Source organism: Sceloporus undulatus, chromosome 6 (genome assembly GCF_019175285.1).
Source record: "Sceloporus undulatus isolate JIND9_A2432 ecotype Alabama chromosome 6, SceUnd_v1.1, whole genome shotgun sequence".
NCBI classification, from domain to species: domain Eukaryota; kingdom Metazoa; phylum Chordata; class Lepidosauria; order Squamata; family Phrynosomatidae; genus Sceloporus; species Sceloporus undulatus.
In genome coordinates, this window is record NC_056527.1 from 161704405 (window position 1) to 161725283 (window position 20879).

General features: G+C 40.1%; 1 protein-coding gene across 4 annotated transcripts in view; it reads right to left on the reverse strand.

Annotated features, from left to right (window-relative positions):
- LOC121935613 (cell surface hyaluronidase-like) overlaps positions 1-20879 on the reverse strand; it is a 76197-nt gene that overhangs the window by 26674 nt on the left and 28644 nt on the right. For all 4 annotated transcript variants that reach the window (XR_006104826.1, XM_042477326.1, XM_042477325.1 and 1 more), the window contains 3 exons: positions 20305-20482; positions 14211-14426; positions 4628-4836 (listed from right to left, as the gene is read on the reverse strand). Coding sequence is in view for 3 of the 4 variants with exons in the window: in XM_042477326.1 (XP_042333260.1) it covers positions 4628-4836; positions 14211-14426; positions 20305-20482 (603 nt within the window). In the remaining variant the exon portion in view is untranslated. The remainder of the gene's footprint in view (positions 1-4627; positions 4837-14210; positions 14427-20304; positions 20483-20879) is intronic.

Sequence of the window (20879 nt, forward strand, 5' to 3'; positions counted from 1 at the left end):
CCCCCCAAGCTAACTAGTCCTAAATACTTTTCCAGATAGGGGAATTCTTCTAGCCGCATCATTTACTGTCCCTTCCAACACATACATTCATACTTATATACATACATGTGTGGGTAGGCACCTTCAAGTCTTCTGTTGACTTATGGTGACTCCATGAATTTCATAACATTTTCTTAGGCAAGGGATACTCAGAGGTTGTTTTGTCAGTTCCTTCCTCTGAAATATAGCCTACAGCACCTGGTATTCCTTGGCGGTTGGCCATTCAAGTACTAACTAGGGGTGACTCTGCTTAGCTTCCAAGATCAGATGGGATCTAGTGCCTTTAGGGTATGTAGGCCATTCACACACATATATACAAATACCCTGTTAAAGACTTAGCAGTCAGAACTAGGCACTGATATTTTGTCAGAGCCAATTAATAAAGCTATGCCAACTCAAAAGGTTCAAATCTTTTCAAGCTCATTCCACTTTACACTCTTCTGGCAAACCTCTCATATCCCAAGGACAATAGAGGAGTTAATCACACACACATCTTCAGTGTCAGAATTACAGATGACCTCAGGAACTGCCTAAACCCCAATGTTAAAATTCTTAATTTCCCCTATGATCTTTTCTTAGCCAGCGTTGGATATTTCTTCCAGATACATTATGGCTGCCGCTCCAAAAACATCCACATCCCCCGCTATCTAGGTCCACTGGGGTAAAAATAACTTCATTATGCTATCATGCTGTGCTTAGCAAGACCAGGAGATTACTATTAAACATGTCAATCATGTTTCCTGCTTTTGCAAAATAGGCATTTTCTGCATTCTTCCTCATGTCAAATAGTTAATCATCAACCATGGGGTTTCTTAAAGCCCCATTCCCATTCCAACTCTTTTCGCTTAATAAAATGAGACCCAGGTGCAAATGATCGTGATATATTTAACCTAAGGGACATCCTCAAGAATGACAAAAATTGCCACTTTAAGCAGAAAAATATCAGTCGCCTACTAGCAAGCAAAACATAAGGCAGCAGAAACCAAGACTGTTTCCCTTGAATTACCCTATTCTTTGCCAACTAAAGGTGCTTCTACACTGTAGAAATGATGCACTTTGACACCACTTTAAGTACTGCAGCTCCATACTATGGAAACATGGGATGTGTAAGCTCTCCAAGGTCTGAAAGAGTGCTGGTGCCTCATAAAGCCATAAATTGGTAGGATGGAGCCATGGCAGTTAAAGTGGTGTCGAACCAGGACCTTTTTTTTGTGAGGACAACATACAAACTAACTCCACCATTCACATTAACATTAAAAAACCTTACTTCTTCCCAAACAAGGGTCCCAAAGGTATATATACTCCATACTTTTCCATGCCACCACCCTCTGAAAATGCCAGCCACAGCTGAAAACAAAACATCAGGGATACATTCTTCCAGAACGCGGACACATAGCCCGAAAATTATATTATGATGTGACACAAAACAAAATATTCTGGAGCAGTGACTTATTAAAGTGACAGGAAATCCACACTGAAAATTTCACAAAGGAAGTTGACTTTGCAAGATCAGATTATTTGTTCCCATAAATCAATAGTATCTGCTTGCTGTGACAGTAGTTTTCATGCATTACAGGCAGAGGTGTCCACAAATCTGCTCCCTGGTCTTTTGATTTTGTTGTGTGTGTTTTGTTTTGTTTTCAATGAAGGCACCAAGAACTGGAACTGGGAGATCTTTTACAACGCAACACAGACACTCGCCCACTGAATTTACCATAGAGTACACAGAAAATGCAAAGGCAGGATTACATAAAGGAAACAAAAATAATGACCAACCTAGACAATGAGGAAATTGAAATAGTAACACAGTTCCCGCACCTTGGATCAAAATACTAAAGTATTCCCCATCACTATGTACGGTTACAAGAGCTGGACAGTGAGGAAAGCAGATAGGAGGAAAGTCAATTCATTTGAGATGGAGTGCTGAAGAAGAGTGGTGATGATACCATGGAAGCCAAAAAAGACAAACAAATGGGTCCTAGAACAGATCAAACCTGAAATCTCCCTGGAATCCAAGATGATAAACACGAGGTCTCACATTATGAGAAGGCACAACTCATTGGAAAACACAATAATGCTAGGAAAGGTGGAGAGATGTAGAAAGAGAAAGACTGTATGCTAGATAGATGAACTCTATTAAATAGGTCATGGGTATGAATTTGCAAGACCTATGCAGAACAGAGGAGGGTAGGGAGTCTTGGAAGTGTCTCATCCACAGGGTCGACATTAGTCGGGATCAACTTGAAGGCAGTTAACAACAAACAGGGTGTCATCAAATTTTTCCTCCCAACCATTGCACAGCACAGACACCCCTTTGAAACAGGATACAGTGGTACCCCGGGATACGAATGCGCCGCCTTACGAAATTTCCGGGTTATGAAAAAAATCCATTTAAAAAAACTGTTCCGGGTTACGAAGGTTTTTTCGGGTTACGAAAAAATTTTTGGTGCTTTTCGGCGCTATTTCGCACGAAATCGCGGCTTTTCCCCATTAGCGCCTATGGCTTTTTCGGCTTACGAAGCATTTCGGGTTACGAAAGCGGCGGCGGAACGAATTAAATTCGTAACCCGGGGTACCACTGTACATCTTGGAAGAAAAAAAACCACTTCAAGAACATACACTTATCCAACTTCTGTTTACTGTCATGCTCAATGCCTAAATATGTTTTTATCATCACGTTTGTTTCAGGTCAGTGTTGTTAAAATAAAATTGTAGTTTAATTGTAGTGACCTTGGGCAAGTCAATCTCTCAGCATCAGAGGAAGGGAAAAGCAAAAACCACACTGAACAAATCTTGCCAAGAAAACCCCATGATAAGTTTGCCTTAGGGTTGCTATAAGTCAGAAACAACTTGGAAGCACACAACAACAGTTTCTGCACTTCACATTCCATCCTCAACATTTGTTGTTGTTGTTGTTGTTCAAGTCATTTCTGATTGATGGCAACCCTATCACAGTGTTCCTTGGCAAGATTTGTTCAGTGGGTTTTGCCATTGCCATCTGAAACTGAATGAGAACGACTTGCCCAAGGTTGCCCAGTGGGGTTCAAATGGAGATTTGAACCCTGGTCTCTGAGTCTTAGCCCAGCACCCAAAACACTGAACTTCTGAGATTATTTCTCACTCATCTGAGCATGTAGACTGTAGTCTGCAAAAGCTTGTGGCCAACACATAGCAAAGTTGGACATTCACTCCATTCCAGATTTCATGTTCTTCTTCTCTGATTTTTATTATGTAAAACTTAGAGGGTATAGAATAGCAAGGCCAGCTCTCTGGAAATATTAAAATTTTATTACTTATACTTTCATTTTACAGCACTGTAAGAAAAAAACAAACTAGAAACACTTTTTGTTGGAATGTGATAGAATCTCCTTCTCTGGAGGTTTTTAAACAGAGGCTAAATGACCATCTGTTTGGGGTGCTTTGATTGTGAGTTCCTGCATGGCAGGAGGTTGGAATGGATGGCCCTTGGGTATCTCTTCCAACTCTATGATTCTGTGATTCTATGATTCTATGACAGTGTCACATAAAATGCTGAAGTGCATATGGAGGGGAGTGTTTTTGCAGGCTCAGAAGTAACAATGCAAGGATTGAATTTTCTACAACCTCATTTTCAGAAGAGCCTATTTACCAGCCCCCATACCTCCCCAAAAACAGTAATCTCAACTGGATTACTAACTGAGAATCTAATCAACTAAGGAATTGTGCACAAAGTCTATTACAGAGGGAGGGAAAGCGGTAATAAGTACAACACAGAAAAGCCTCCAGGGAAGTACTGAATACCTTTCTAAGTTTTACTTAACAGAAAACAAAGAAGACGGGGTGGGGGAAATGCCCAGATTTGGTATGTGCTGGCTTTGAATTATTTCAGCAAAGAAAAGTCCTGTGTTGTTCTTTTAGTTTTATATAACAGAAAAATGAAATAGCAAGTGCAGTTTTTAAACTACTAGAGGGGAAAACACATAACCCTGCAAAGGCATTGATCATAACCACTGCTGCCCTTTACACATATATACACACAGAAACCGTGGATGGGAAATTAATCATGAGTTCAGCAGCTAATGTAAACTAATGAGATTGAGCATGCCAGGGATCCCTTGGATTTGATCTTGAAGCCAAGATGCCAACAGTAACTTAAATCTTGGAAGGAGAAACAGCTTTGCACATCAGAGAAATAGCAGCAGAAGTTAAAAGCAGATGCATTTTTCCTCTTTTGTTAACATGTTGTTTTTTTAAATAGGCCAATGTTTTCAGGAGTTTATAAATGAAATAATCAGGGTCCCTTTCACAATTAAACCATTTTGACTCCACTTTAATTGCCATGGCAACATCTTATGGAATCCTGGGGCTTGTAGTTTAGTAAGGCAATAGAGATTTTGTGGTTGAAACGTATAAATATCCATCCATAAACTGCAAATCCTATGGTTCCATAGGATGTTGCCATGGTAGTGGATTGATATTGGAATCCATCCACAATGGAATCATATTGCTATATTAGCATAAGGGTCCCAGGAAGCATAAATTACACCTTTTAAAAAAATCAGCAAAGACAAACTTCATCTAAAACACAAATTGTTCTCCAGTTCACTACCTATTGAAGTTGACTGGATAAAGGATGACCTCCTCTGGTGCTCTGCCATCCCACTGGACAATATAGGCTTGCTCCAGCATCACCACAGGCTGGTATTGTTGGTATGATACCCCTCTGTTTACTCCCTGTAGCCTCAGAGGGTGGGAATCATATGCAGCTCTGGCAATGGATAAGGTCAAATTCTCAGGACGCCAGGCTTGAATATAGAGCTGAAAGAGAGAAAAGGGGAGAGAAAAGGTTGCATGTCGAAGAGCCAACCAAGCTCGGCCTTCACATATGCATTTGATCAGCCACATACCCTTTAAATATTTTTGTCAGCAAAAGAGTTCTCAGCGTCCAGGGCTGAAGCCAATGGAGCATTTCCAATGTAAATAGCACAAGTGTGACACAAATAGCATTTAACAGAGCTCTGTTCAACCCTGGGCCTTATAGGCATCACTGAAATGAAACTTGCAAGAGATGGTTTATTATTCAATTGGCTAAAAAAATTAAGGGAAGAAGATGGTGATATAGCAGTTACAAGATAAAGGACTGCATAACCGATGTGACACTAAAATGTCTCCTGAAAGAACAGGATGAGGCTATGATTGGTTGCAATGCTGAGGGTGCATAGTATTTCCAGGATCAGAGGTACTATGTAACTTCAGCATAGGTTACTTAGTACTACTGATCCATAGGACGCGGAATACTAGTCTCCGGAGAGCAAAAGTCTAAAAAGGTTATTTTCCCAGTCTCTGCTTCTCATTACCCAGTGATCTACCAGCAGATCCTATTGTAGTGTAGTGTACATAGAGAAACATAGGTTCAAATTCTAGCTTAGCCACAAAGCTTACTGAAGGAACAACTAATACTCTTTTGTCTTAACCTATCTCATGGGGTTCTTGTGAGGATAAGGATGGAGAGCATGAAGAGAGCATCTTCTTCACTGTCTTTAGCTCTTCGGAATGAAGGCAGGATAAAAAATTAAAGGAGTGACTGTCTTAAAGGACTGCCTTTGCCTCTTTGGAGGAAGAACAAGATATACAGTAAATTAAAGATAATAATAATAATAATAATAATAATAATAATAATAATTTGTTTTAATTATATACCGCTATTCCAAAGATCATAGCGGTGAACAGCAAGTAAGCTAATTAGCAAGTAAGCTAATTTGCTCCCAACAGTCTGGGTACTCATTTTAGCGACCTCAGAAGGATGCAAGCCTGAGTCGAGCTTGGGCCCTTTTGCTGGTCTTGAACTCGCAACCTTGTGGTTTTGAGTGAATGGCTGCAGTACAGGCATTTAACCACTGCGCCACCAGGGCTCCATGTCAGACGTTTATCAGACAAAGGAGATCGGGAGTTTATCCTGTGAATATCCCGAAAAATTGCATAATTACGCATAACAATTTCACAAAACCCGCCATTAAACTGGTCACAAAGAAGCATTAATGTGCATCTTTTTACTTTCAGGATTTCAGCGACAATGCATTTCTGATATCACTTTATTTGCGCAACTGTGTGTGATAATAATTCGCGCAGTTAGTCGCCATTTCCGTTTCATTTGCAGGATGCTTTAAATGCGCTTTAATCTCTCTTTAATGTCAAAATCAGCCCCAGTGCAATAAACTGCATAGAAACATACTGCTCTTCCAACTGGACAACATGGAGTTTCCTCTGTGTATGTGTGTTATACAACTGCAAACATGGTGAAATCATTATTCTGTATGGAGTTGGCATGTTCCCCTGGACAATGTAGGTCAGGAGACAGAACCTAATGATCATAACAAAGATCGATTCTGAAGTACTTGTTACTTTAGCTATGAAAAACAAGACAAAATCTAAATAAAGGCTGTACAAAAGTAAAGCTATTAAGGGCATGTAGAAGTTTGTAGAAGGAACATCCATTCCTTTTAAAAGCTCTTTTAATGAGGTGGCTGGAACTCACATGGATGTTATACTAAGATTACAGAAAAGTCAGATGCTCGATACACACATTTGGGCAGAAATGGGCATCCATGTGAAAATTCACTCAGATCACTTCTAAAGCAAATAAAACCCCAACAATTTATATTTTGGGGCTGGGTGGAAGGGAAGTAGAATCACTTCTAAGCTTTTTAAAACTGTCAGTTTAATGCCTCTTTAAATGGGGTTGGGTCATAGTAGGTCAGTAGTAAAGAATATGCATTGCATGCAAAAATTCCTTGGTTTAATCCCAAAGATCTTCAGAACAGCTTGGAAGAAGCACTGCCCAAGACCCTGAAGAGTCTCTGCTGTGTGATCATGTGATGGGGAGAACCCATGGGCAACTCAACCCAGTCCAAAAACCCTGCATCAGACTTCTTTATTTGTGTTGAGGGTATTAGATTTGCTATAATATTCTGACTCTTAAATCCCTGCTTCCTTACACAGTGAAGCAACTGACAACATTTTAATCCAGCCCCTTGATCCTCCTGCAGTAACTACTAGTTCAGGGTTTCAAGACAGTTTGGGCAAGGATCCAATTCTGTAAACTGGCAGAGATTCAACAGATGCAGCTTTTCCTGGCAAGGAATGAAACTGCAGGTAGAGGTTCAGTTGTTGAATGTCTCCTTATCCCACAGTTGCTAAGAATCCATGAGCTCCACCAGTACACATCCATGCATGCACACATTGACACATGCATGTGTGCACATTCACATATGCATGACACACACACACACACTGAACAATAATCTTAGCTATGGTGACATATTATTAACCTCATTTATTCCACAGCTTTTATTCAAAACTAGGAATTTAACTGGTATTTATAGCCACTGCTCCATAACATCCAAATTGTGAGGAAAATATTTGGATGTGCCCGACTCTTTGTGTGTGTGCGCACGCATGTGCATGGATGCAAACACACACTTGGACCAAATCCAAACCTAGAATAAGAATGATCAAAACACACAATGACTAAATGGTGATTTTACCATTCTCTAGTACTGATGAACACAGGGTCTTCTCTCCGATAATCTTGTCACTCCTGTATGTGGGTCATTCTCTCAATGAGTATTTACAAATGGTGTATTTTTAATAAGGGTAGCTTTCCCCTGAAATGTTATGCTTCAAGCAAAACAGAAAGCCCAGCAATAAATATAAACAATGATACAGTAAGTGAGCAAAAGAATAAATGTGAGGGGCAGCTTTGAGGTAGGAATATTTCCAGGTTCATTTCTAGCTTTATCCAACACATGCAAGATTTCAAGAATCACAATCATATCCACTTTTCACTTTCCAACTCACTGCTTCCTTATGACAAGGCAACACTGAAATCTATATGTTAAATTTTCACTACTTAGATTGGAATGAGAACCCAGCCTTATCTTGCACTGCAAGAAAGTAGAAATTGACTGCATGCATATGGAAATCCAAAGCTGACTTACTACAGACTGGGTGCAAGACACAGATTTATGGAACTGTTTGTAATCTTTGATAGCTACAATTAAAAACATGACTTCTTTTGCAGGGCACTTCCAATGCTTTTAACATCTGCCTATTCCTCATTTGCTTAAAATATTTTATCCCTCCTTTTAATCGTAAAGAGCCAGAGCCAAATTCACATTTTAAGTTTACTGCAGTGAAAATATACAGTTAAAAACAATATACAATAAGAACAGAAATAAAGCATAACAAAATACAAGTGCAACTACCCATAGAAGACGTCTTCACACAGCAGATAAAGTATGGAATTTGCTTCCAAAAGACATAGCTATGGTGGTCAACCAGAACAATGTTGAAAGAGAATAAAGCAAGTTAGCACAGAATAAGGCTATCAGTGGTTACTGGACATAACAGCCATGTTTTGCTTCTGCTGTCAGAGGAAGCACTGGGAAACATGATCAAGGGAGTACTATCACACTCACATGCTCCTTGCAACTTAGGTTTCCCATAGGCTGTGACTATGGAAACAAAATGCTAAACTAGCAAGATCTTTGGTCCAGTCAAACAGTTTTGTATACACACATACTGTGTGAAACTACACAAAACAACTACAGTTTCTAAACTTGCAAAATATAGTCGGCCCTCTGTATCCACTGATCCTTTGTCCGCAGATTCAAGCATCCATGGCTTGAAAATATTTTTTATAAAGAATAAATTCCAAATAGCAAACTTTGTTTCTCCCATTTTATGTGAGACACCATTTTATTATGCCATTGTATTTAATGGGACTTGAGCATCCACGGATTGTGGTATCCATGGGGGTCCTGGAACCAAACCCCAATGGATAACAAGGGCCGATTATATTGTTTAAAGCTTTGACATTCAACATGCCTGCTGAGGATCTCCTCCAAAAGCCTGCCACATAATCTTTGAGCATGCACAGGACCCTTAAGCATTGAAGAAATATTCTGGAGTACACGCACACATCAATTCAACCTACTGACTCGTGGCCCAAATTTTTCTTTGTGAATGTATAAATGATTTCTCCCCAGTGGCAGTATCATTAGCTGTTCATCCATTACGGGTGGAGCAACTTCAGAGAACTTTGGAGTTGGACGGTCATCTTGTCTAACCATCTGCTAAGTGAATGTACTTGTAGCTTTCCCAAAAGTCTCACTCCGATAAGCTCCTGACAAACCCCAGGATTCCCCCAGAATACTATTCTAAGCCAGTGTTTCATGTAATTCAAACTGCAAGGAAAAATGCTTGGATGTGTGTGTGTGTGTATGTCTATAATTCATATCCATGTGTGTATGGTTGCATGCACCCACAACCACACACACTTGGATCAAATTCAAACCCAGCATAGAAATGATCAAGACACACATTGACTCAATGGGGATTTCACCTGCCTGTATGATGAATACAGGGTCTTGTCTCCCGGAGGGGAAAGAAAAGCAGATTTAGTAATGGAGTTTCCAAGATCAAAGTGAAGCAAAAGGTTTCACAGGCCTTCATGCCTTTTATGCCTTTTCTGGACTAAAACTCTAAGCGTGCATCTAACACCAGTCTGTCTGAAAAAAGCCAGGCAAGTTGGATGCTACATTTAGGTCCTGACACTGATGGGCATTTTGAAAGCTAAAAATTGTGTTCTCCTTCAAAATAAACACCTCTCCTATGCTAATGCCAAATTCTGATATATTTCCTTAGCCTCGGCATGGTCTGAGCTGAAATATATCACCAATTTTAGATGTGGATTGAACGGGAAAACCTGGCTAAAGAGAGAAGAGTCAGATCACCAAGAAAATTACTGTTGGTCCTTGCTTTAAAACTCAGCCAAGGAAAGTTTTTAGGATGGAAAAAAAGGTCTCGCTATGTGGACTGCCATAAAGAAACAAGTATATAAATGGCCCAAAAGGAAAGAAGAAAGAACAGCTCCACATTAAAAAAAAAGCAGTCCTGAATGTAATGCAGGAGCAAGGAAAGTGTGGCCCTTGGATGACAAGAGCCGCAAGGGCCTTTTTGGTGGAGCCCCTAAATCTCCCCTTTCAGGGAAGCAATAACATACCAAAGATCTCTACCTCGTCTTGGAGGCTTCCATGATAAGCAGATTTGATTAATATATCCCTAAGTCCGTGAAAATGTGCTCGACACACCAGGACATCACAACCAGAAAGCATATAGCCTGCTAGAGGCATGCAAGAGCAAAATGCCACCATTATTGCAGTTACCCAACCCAGCATTAAATGAAGAAGCTCAAGTCTCTCCCCCACCACACACATTCTTCAGTGATTCACAAGTTGTCTTACTGATATAAAGTAGGCAAAGAAAAGATGCCAATGAAATACAAGCATAGCCAAAGGTTAATCAGATTATCTGATGCCATTTTATTATGCCATTGTATTTAATGGGACTTGAGCATCCATGGATTTTGTTATCCACAGGGGCTCCTGGAGCCAAATCCCAGAAGATAACAAGGACTCAATATAATATGGTATTTATACTTCTATGGAAGCTTTTGCATAGTTTTAATCTGTATTCTTTTTAGCCACCGTGAGTCACATTATTGAGGAAAAAGGTGGGATGATAATAATAATAATAACAACAACAACAACAACAACAACAACTATTTATCTCTTACATGCCTCTCCTCATGGCTCTATAAGGCCCAGTGAAGGAGGTTGTACACCCAACAAACCTTGGATAGTTGCCCTCAGTACCTTAAAACATCACTCCATGGAGAAATACAAACATTTCCAGAGTCGAGACCCAACTTTAAATGTCTCCTGTGACTACAGAAATAGTCCAGACTGTGGGTTTCACTTTTTAAAAAATATCTAGCCCATATCTTGTTTGGATGGACTTTGAATTGTGCAAATTAGTCAAGAAACCACACACATTTTGCAAGAAATAAAGAAGGAAAGTGGCAGTAATAAGTAAAGAGAGAGAGAGAGATTGAGATTATATTTCATTTGAACAGGCCCCACAACACAAATGTTGTTTGCACTGAATTCAGACTTAACATGATTTTTGTAATCATGAAGTACACACAGCACAAGAGACAAGCCACAATTACACATACCATCATGTTTGTTGTAATCCTGCCTCGATCCGCAGGGAGAGATGGGAAATAGAAATTATTATTATTATTATTATTATTATTATCTATAATAGCAGTTCACACCATATACGTTTCCAGTATGCACAACGATGTGGAAACTTTAGAATCCAGTGTAAATTTATGCCGACAATTACCAGTCAAATGTAAACATAGGGACAAAACTGCACATAACCGATTTCTTATGAATACATGAATTCTGTAGCTATGGTGTCAGATTAAGTGTGTGCAGATGACATGTTGGTTGTGCCATAGAAAGCATGTTAGCAGTTTTTACGTTGCTTCTGTGTGAGACGAGCGATGCAGAGATGAGGAAAGCTGGCCATTCTGCACTCTCTTATTCTCTCTCTTATACACACACACAAACTGTAAACTAAGACTCTTATATCTTTCAAAATAGAACAAGTTTGCATTGAGACAACAACCTATCATGCACAGAGCACATATAAAGTACTCTTTTCCCATGACCTATGTGTGCCCTGCACAAAAATAAAATCTTGCATGAAGAACCTGTAAAATTATGCTTATTGTACATTGGCATCTATTTGCTTGCTCCATTTCCTGCTTGAGAGTACATAGTTCAGCAAAGACACTTGGGATCTAGCCATTTTTCCAAATTGTCTGATGGAGAGAATTCTCTGTAATTCAAAGTCTGGCACACATGACAGACAAAGCTGCCTTTAAGTCTACTTAGCTCCGTGTTGCCTAACTGGAGCTGGCTATCAGTCACCAGAGTCTGAGACAGAAGGTCTACATAGATTCCTTCAGTACAGGCAATTGCAAAATACATATGTTTGCACATGATATAAAGCAGGGATGGGGAAGCTTTAGGGGCTTGTAGGATGAAATTCAGTTTGGGAAGGGTCTCAGGGAGTGCATTTAAGTGCAAGTGGAGCGAATGCAAATAGGAAGGGCCAGATGTAGTCACTATCAATTTGGACACTTCCTCATTAATAATACAAAGCATGTATAAATATACAGCCATGTTAATCTGTTACAGCATAGAAAGATATAAGGGACCACTGTAGAACTTTTGAGACTAATTGAGAAAAATTTCCAGGTTGCATCTCATCAGGTGCATGAAGTGTAGCCTCTCTGATAGACTTATATATCAGCAAGGCAGGGACTGTCAAATGTAATAGAAACATGGCACTGGGGGCTTCATGTAGCCTAGGACCTGCACTTTTTTACCGCTTTATTACTATACACATAAAAATAAAGGATAATGCACAAAGTGCCCAGCTCAAGCATTCTCCTCTCTCCTCCTCCTCCTCCTGAAGAGTCAGTTGGAGAACTAACTACATCAACATTCAGTTTTACTTCACCTAGTCTTTGGCTTGTCATGAAGTGCTAATGTAGAATCATGATTTAAAATAAATTCTGATTTGCTAAACAAGCTATGGTAAACAATCCAGAGCTTGTAGTCTGCTCTTTCAACTATTGGCTAAAGTTTACTTTAAATCATGGCATCCAGTTGTATACATAGTTTACAACATGAAACCAACCAAAAATGGTTTTATTCCTCCTCCGGGCCATTCAAACAAAGCAAGCTCTTGTCCATGATGGCTGTGACTCCTGGGCTTTCTAATTTTACAAGGTGTTTTGTCTTCTCTGTCAAAGAATGCTGGTGCCTCACAACACTATAAATCCAAGGATTCGTTCCAATGGAGCCATGACAGTTAAAATGGTGTCAAAGTGCATTATTTCTACAGTGTAGATGCGTGCACACACACACACCCCATCTCTGACCATGAAACTGCAATAATGGTAGGGCTTCTCCCTCATGCACCTAAACACATACACAAATACACACACACATACACATAGGAGAGTATCCTATTCAATTTGCAGTCAAAAGAGGTTCACACAGGCACTTTAAAGAAAACCCTGCTTTTATCTGAAATGGCTACCTGAATGGAAGTGTAGAGATCACCTTAGATGGTTTCAACATTTGCCCTTAGCTAAATTTTATATTCAGGGTGAACTGCAATTCCTATAACAGGCTATTCCCATACTGCATGCCGATGTAGAAAAGTGGTCCACTGCAGTGGATATTAAGTGAAGTGAAAGATATTAAGCAGACATTAGCTGAGCCTAACGTCTGATTTCATAATTTAAACTCCTCTAGTTACAAATTTTTCAGCTGCTAATGAAAAAGTCCTGGGGAACATTAATCACGTATCCAAGGATTTAAGAGATGGAGGGAAAAGGAGAAGAAGAACAATGGCCCACACCCCATTTTTGGCAACTGTTAACATATTTAGTCACATTTCTGATGCTAACCAGAACTCATAACACAGAAATGGGCCCACTGAGCAAAAGAAAAATGAAGCTACAGTCTTGATTTTAGCCAGCCTTTGGAAACATTTGCTCATGGAATGCAGCTCAATTTAGCATCCCGAGAATCCTATAATTTAGAAGCAAGCTACTAGTACTCATGGCTGCAAAGGGAGGATAGGCTGAAAATACCTACTAAGGCTTCAAGAACAAGCACTGAGAAAAGGACCCAAGAAAACAGGGTTTAGTGCAATGGCCCAGAGCTCCCACATTTTCACATTTGTGAATGATTCGGTTCAAAATGGACCCGCTCGAGCTGGCCAAAAAGCACATTTCAATCAGTTCCGATCCGTATCTGGTTCACACTTGCACAGAATCGATTTATCCAAAAGGACGCAGAAAACATTGGTGTCAAAAAGATGTGGGTTAAATTAGTCTAGCACGTGGTCCCTCTCTCTGAATCACTTCAGTGAATCGATTCAAGTGGGAAACAGGGTCATTTGAACAGGTTTAAACTGATTTGCGATCTGGTTTAAAAGATAGTGGGAATCAGGCCCTTGTTCAACATTCGAAGTAGTGCACTACTCTGGCTGTCTACGCATAGTCCCTTGTTAATATGTCAAAAAGTGATCTAGGCTTGTACATATTTACATAAATGCCAGGGAAAGAAATATGAAAGTGTTGTCCACAGCAAATCAGACTCCATCTCTCCCAAGATGTTCAACACAGCCAGTGTTATCTTCTATTAACCTACTCAGCGTTTGGCAACATCCCCATGTGCATACCAATAACTGAGTCTTACCTGTGCATATTTCTCAGTGCATATCATCCCATTCCACCTTGGAACAATTAGGCAGCCTGGGTGACGAATCAAATAGTTGTCTGCCCTGCCCACAAAGCTGTCCAGATAGCCTGTCACAGAACCATCCAAATCATGGAAAATGGAGACTTTGTCACCATCATTATTGTTATCTCCAAACCACTGGCCTCGCTTGCCCAGGAACACCTTGAGGCCAACCTTCAGAGACAGACAAATCAAAGAAAATAAACATTGCCATTAGCAGAGGAACAGTAGCATTATTACTACAGCTAACTGCAATTCAGTGCTCAATGCAATTGCGTTCCAGTTCTTTTTTCTTTCCTTTTTTAAATCTGGCCAATAAGTTTCTACAGTAGGAATCCCAGGCTGGGGTTACAACTCCTGTGTTCTTTAATGGTTACCTAATAGGCAGAAAGATAACCAGCGATACTTCCCCAGTGCTGCATCTCTGGGATGAAAAGGATGCAGCTGTTGAAATTCGCCTCACAAACAGAGCTGATCCCAGACATTTTGCTGCTTAGATCAAAGAACAAGATAACCCCAGTTCCACATTCAGAAGCAAAACAGACTAGCAGCTGAGTTTCACTTCAACACTAGTGAATTGACATTACCCTCTGCCACACCTGAAAGTTTGGGGGTGGGAGGATTGGTCTTAAAGGCTTGCATAGTTCAGTCCTCCATCTAAAAGGAATGATCAGGAGGTTCTGGAAGGGTGGCAAGGAGACTTCTGAAACTGTCACCCAGCTTCTGCTGCCTATTGTGTTTGCCTCATTTTACATAATGATAGGGACAGCCCTGTACACAGAATTTCCTTGAAGAATGCAAGAAATGTAGCAACCTTAGGTTGTTGCACTGGACTTTGTTTTTCCTCCACAAATCCTAATTTAGGATTTTTGCAGTGCACACTTTTCCCAAGTTGTTCAATGCATTTGCCCCCATTTTGCTCTCGTGGCCACCACACAAGATCATATAAGCCAAGAATGAGCAATTTAACCCAAGGCTGTCTATTGACTGTAACTGCCAAGGTCTCCTGGGTCCAGTTTCAGGTTTCTCACTGCAATTCCCTGCTGTCCTCACAATGTAACACTTATCTAAAGTCTCAGAACATTGGACACCTTCACTTCAGTTCATCTGTACTACAGTCATAGACAAGCACAGTGGATACCTTACTTATTGTGGATCAGTTCATGACTAACTGTGACCTATAGTTCTTCTCTCCATTTACTTCATTATCTTTTCAAAAGATTATAGGTATAATAAAAGTCAATTTAAACACTATTTCAACATTACTATTGTTTATAAAAAAACATAATGCTGCTCAGGGGAAAAGCAGAGGCACAAAAAGAGTTAGGCTTTATGAAGATAAACAGGTTCAGGCCTAGGTCCTCTAAGTCATAATCTAGGCAGAGATCTCTGGACAATTTGCAGGTTGGCAAGGATTTCTGACTCCCAACCTTAGGCATTATTCCTAATTATGCAATTTAAAATGTCTACTTCAATCTTTGATCTTCTGTTCAGGCTAATTAGAAGAGTTTTGAACATCACTGGAAAAAAAACCTGATTAGTTACAGTTTTTTAAAGTAACCAGATTGTTAGTTATTGTTCTTTAAAAGGAGAACACTACTAGCACATTTGTTGTTGTAGTTGTTGTGTGTCTTCAAGTCGTTACCAACTGATAGCAACTCTAAGGAAAAGCTTGTTCTTTTACTCCTTTACAAGCAGATCAGTTGTGTGTGTGTTTTTTTACAAAGATACTTAATCACAACAAGTAACTCATTCTTTGTAGCTATTACATCCACACATTGCCAGTTAGTATGAACAGCTACTCAAGTGCCTGGATGAGCAATAGCTTTACATTCGCTCTGCACTCCAGGGCAGATTTAAGAAAATTCACTCTCTGAATCAGAGCCGCAAACGGCACACCTTTACTACATGGCAATTAAAGATGGGCAAGTTTATTTTGGCACATGAGACAAACAAAGCAAAACAAAGAAGCGCACTTGCTTCTTTTCACTCCTGGTAGTAAAAATACAAAACAACAAATTAAATAACTAACCATTTGCCACCCTTTTCATAAGGCCCAAAATCTGTGGCCCAGTCTACCTTACTCTGCCTTACAACAGCACTGGAATGTGGAATTGGCCATGTTAGCATAAAGTAGACAGAGTAGCATAGACAGTACAACCCTGAAAGACAACCAAACATGAGCTTCTAAGGGGTTTACCATGTGAATATCCCGGAAAAAATTATGTAATTACGCATAACGATTTCATGTGCAAAACCCGCCATTACAGTGGTCATAAAGAAGCATTAATGCACATCTTTTTACTTTCGAGATTTCAGCGACAATGCATTTCTGATATCGCTTTATTTGTGCAATTGCGTATGACAATCATTTGCGCAATTACTCGCCATTTCCATTTCATTTGTGGGATGCTTTAAATGTGCTTTAATCTCCCTTTAATGTCAAAATCAGCCCCAATGTGATAAATGCCTAATAGAACATGGAGCAGACAGAGACAGTTGTAAAGGCCCTGCTTCTTGCCTTCTCCTACCGCAAAAGGTGGATGAAGGATGTGGGGCCTCGATTTGGATTTGCATTTGGTAGTGACTGGTTGAACATTGTCTGGATTCCTCTTTAACTAGAGGTGAGATCTCCATGAATTCCTTGTGCTCTTGCTTTGCACAGCTAACTCCTAGTGGCATATGCTCACAAGGATGATACAGTTCTGGGCACCACAATTTAAAAAGGATGTGGAGAAACTGGAGCATGTCCAAAGGAGAGCGACTAAAATGGTGAAGGGTCTGGAAACCATGCCCTATGAGGAACAACTTAGGGAGCTGGGGATGTTCAGCCTGGAGAAGAGAAGGTTAAGAAGTGATATGATAGCCCTGTTTAAATATTGGAAGGGATGTCATATTGAGGAGGGAGCAAGCTTGTTTTCTGCTGCTCCAGAGACTAGGACCCGGAGCAATGGATGCAAGCTGCAGGAAAAGAGATTCCAGCTCAACATTAGGAGGACCTTCCTGACAGTAAGGGCTCTCCGACAGTGGAACACACTTCCTAGGAGTGTAGTGGAGTCTCCTTCCTTAGAGGTCTTCAAACAGAGGCTGGATGGCCATCTGTCGGGGATGCTTTGATTTGGATTTCCTGCATGGCAGGGGGTTGGATTGGATGGCCCTTGTGGTCTCTTCCAATTCTATGATTCTATGATATACTACTGAATGATTCCTTGTTTGCCCTCTGATTTTTGTAGGAAACTTGTAGACAAGTAAGACATTGTGAAACGTGACTCTCTAAATGTAGACAAGTAAGACATTGTGAAATGTGACTCTCTAAGGTCAAAAGGATGTTTCCTTCACCACAAAGACACAAGAAACAGATGGGTGCATGGGGCATATCCATGTTTTGTAAACAATAACAACAACAGCAGACTACTATAATAAGTAGGAAGGTGCTGACCACTCAACATAGTTTTAGAGTCAACTAAACACTGGAATTCTGTATGTGAGGCTATCTTGTCTTGAAACAGAGTGGTTCACCTACCTCTGTATTGTCAATACCAGACTCCTATATTTGGTGCCCTCTGGATCTATTAGATTACAACTCCTATTCCTTCTATGATGGTTGGGGATGATGGGGCATAACTAGCTTAAATATACCACATTAGTGTAGACTGACTAACAGCAGCTAGCCAAGGATTCTGGTAGTCTTTTTCCAGTTCTGGCTGGAAAGCCCAGAAATTGAACCTGGCATGTACTTGCATTCAAATATGTGCTCTAGCACCGAGATTCAGCCCTTCCTATCATATCCTAAGCAATAAATGAATGGGACAAATCTTGTCAAATGTTTACATTGGTTTATGACCATCTAGAGTCAAGCGCATCTCTGAAGTGTTAGGCAAAATAATTCTCTCAGATGTCTGCTCCCTTTCATTAACTCTGGCAATAGCTCTGCTGTTTGTTCCTGCCCAAAAATCTCCAGTTATATAAGAGACTGGCCTCAGTTTAATGATCAATAAACTTGATTGCAGGAAACATAATGGAACATGATGACAGATTAAAATGGTGGATAGGAGCCAACAGTGTGATTCAGTGATACACTTTTACATAGTCAAGTCAAACATAAGCAACTGAGCTGGTCTAGTGACTGGATCGCCATGTTTAGTGGGCACAGTTGGCAAAATGTGATGAATTCCAGGTCTCTACATGCTAGCTGAATCAAAAGCTAGAGGAATTAATACAAAAAGCAAAACCTTTTTGGAATTTAGACAGAGGGCCCCAAAACCTAATTAAGTTTACATTATCATTAGTGAGAGGAGTTTTAAATTAATTTTTAAATTACACATGAAGGTATTGGTTAGTTTTAAGACCAATTCTAGGAGAAGATGGCATGCGTTCCTCTGGTTGACACTGTTTCCCCCTAGTGGCACTATTTGTTGTTTTTTAGTTGTATTTGTATTTTAAATTGTCGTCCCCAACTTGGCAGTTTTGAGATTCTTTGAGCTCCACAATTCAGTTGCTAGCTAAGGAGCCTGGGGTTTGTAATCCAACACATCTGAAAACTGCCATGTTCAAAAAGGCTGTCCAGAAGCATGGTATGTGACAACTTGTCTATTGTATCTCCTTTCGTTCCTTCTTCACTTACTGTCAATATGTGTGTCATTCTCCCTCTTATTAGATACTGTGCATTGTTTGTCTGGATTACAGGGGGTTAAAAGGAAATTAAAGGCAAATCCCAATTAGAGTAATCCCCATTTAGCCATTGGTTTAAGACTGATGTTTTGGTTCCAGTCGCAGGCCACTGATCTAATGCAACATTGAATACTTCATGCACTGAAACCAAGTTTTTGGCTTTTATTATGGGGTCACAGCCACAGGAATATGCAACTGTCAATTCTTCTATATGAATGAACCTGGGCAGCTGAATACCATGTACTATGATATTCCTCTGTGAAAAAGGAACTGTGGAGAATGGCTGGATCAAAATGCATCTCTCTCCTCTTGGAGAGGCTTGGTTCTGGTCCAACTCTAAGCCATTATGTCTGCTGTTATCTGATGTGCAGGACTGGTAGTCTGCCAGAGTGAAAACTGGGAACAGCTCTGGAACCTTTAATGGTTGTGTAGAACCATTTCAGCATGACAAGCAGCATCTGATAAAATTTCCTCTTCTGCACAACCATTAAAGGTTCAGGAGACATCTCCAGTTTTCACTCGATAACCCTAAGGTTACTAAGATTATTTTTTCCACTAATGTGCCAGACACAAGTACCATATTTGTGACTATTGGCTACAAGTGTTCCTCGCTTTCCTGGAAACCCACCACAAACCAGCAGCTGATGGCTCACAGACCAGCACCAGTACACATACCACCAGTAAACCACAAGGAAGCAGTCCAAAGGCATGAGACCAACCGAGTCCTTCCTCTCTTCTTCCAGCAGTTTAGAACAAACAAGTGCAGAGCAAACAGAACAACGCAGACTATTTCCAGCCATGTGCTAAAGTTGTGAGTATGCTTGCTTACAATGAGCTTGATACTGACTGTGTTTATGTTTAGCTCTTGCTGGGCAGAAAGTTAGTTTAGAGTATGCAAATTAATGTTTGTCAAGTTCTGATTGAATCATTTGTATGATTGGTCACATACAGGCCATTTGTTAGAATTCAGTCAAGTGGTGTGTCAAGAGTGTCCCGCACCTAAAGATCTGTACTAATCTAAAATGTTAACTGGTAAAATGGATAGCCCTCCCAGGACCATACAATCTCAGCACTGAAAGAGGAATTCTCCAAAACCGTGCCATGCCAAAATTCCCACTCTATGTCAAAGTTTATCTCTGCAGTGAAAAGATAAGTTAGAAAGAACACTCTTTTCTCACAAATGCCCCAGTTCAACAGGGGTCTGGACTTTTTTAAAACATGGCATCACTTTGAAACAAACTTTTCTACTGCATAAACCAGAGATTATATAATCCTAAAAGACCAAATGAGTGTTTGAATTAGCTTTCAGTTTGGAGTCTCTCCCCTCCACACACACACACACTAAACAAAGCCCATTTTCATTCATTAACCCCTCTCTTACACTTTTCTCCATTCTGATCAGTGAGACGTTGTTCTGAGGACTTATTTGCCAGGCATTCTTCATGAAGAAGCCAAGTGCGCTTGTGTGTCTGTCAGCAGTGGGAGTGAATTTCCTAAATGTACTTTTTGTCAACCTGACAGGACCGTCATATATCTGGAAGCCACGGATTGGAAAGGTCCTATGATAAAAAAAAATAAGAAAACAGAAAGATATGAATACAGGTTGAGCCTTCTTTATCTGAAATGCTTGGGGCTAGGTGTCTTTTGGAAATTTTTTTTGGATTTCGGAATACCTCTATTTGCATATATGTATATAATGAGATATCTTGGAGATGGGACCCAAGTCTAAACATAACATTCACTTATGTTTCATATACACCTCATAAACATAGCCTAAAGGTAATTTTAATACAATATTCTTTAATAATTTTGTGCATGAAACCACGTTTGTGCACACTGGACCATCAGAAAGCAAAGGTGTCACTATCTCAGCCACTCATGAAAAAAGTTTTGGATTTTGGAATATTCTGAATTTTGGAATTCGGGATAAGGGAGACTCAATCTGTAGTAGCTTTG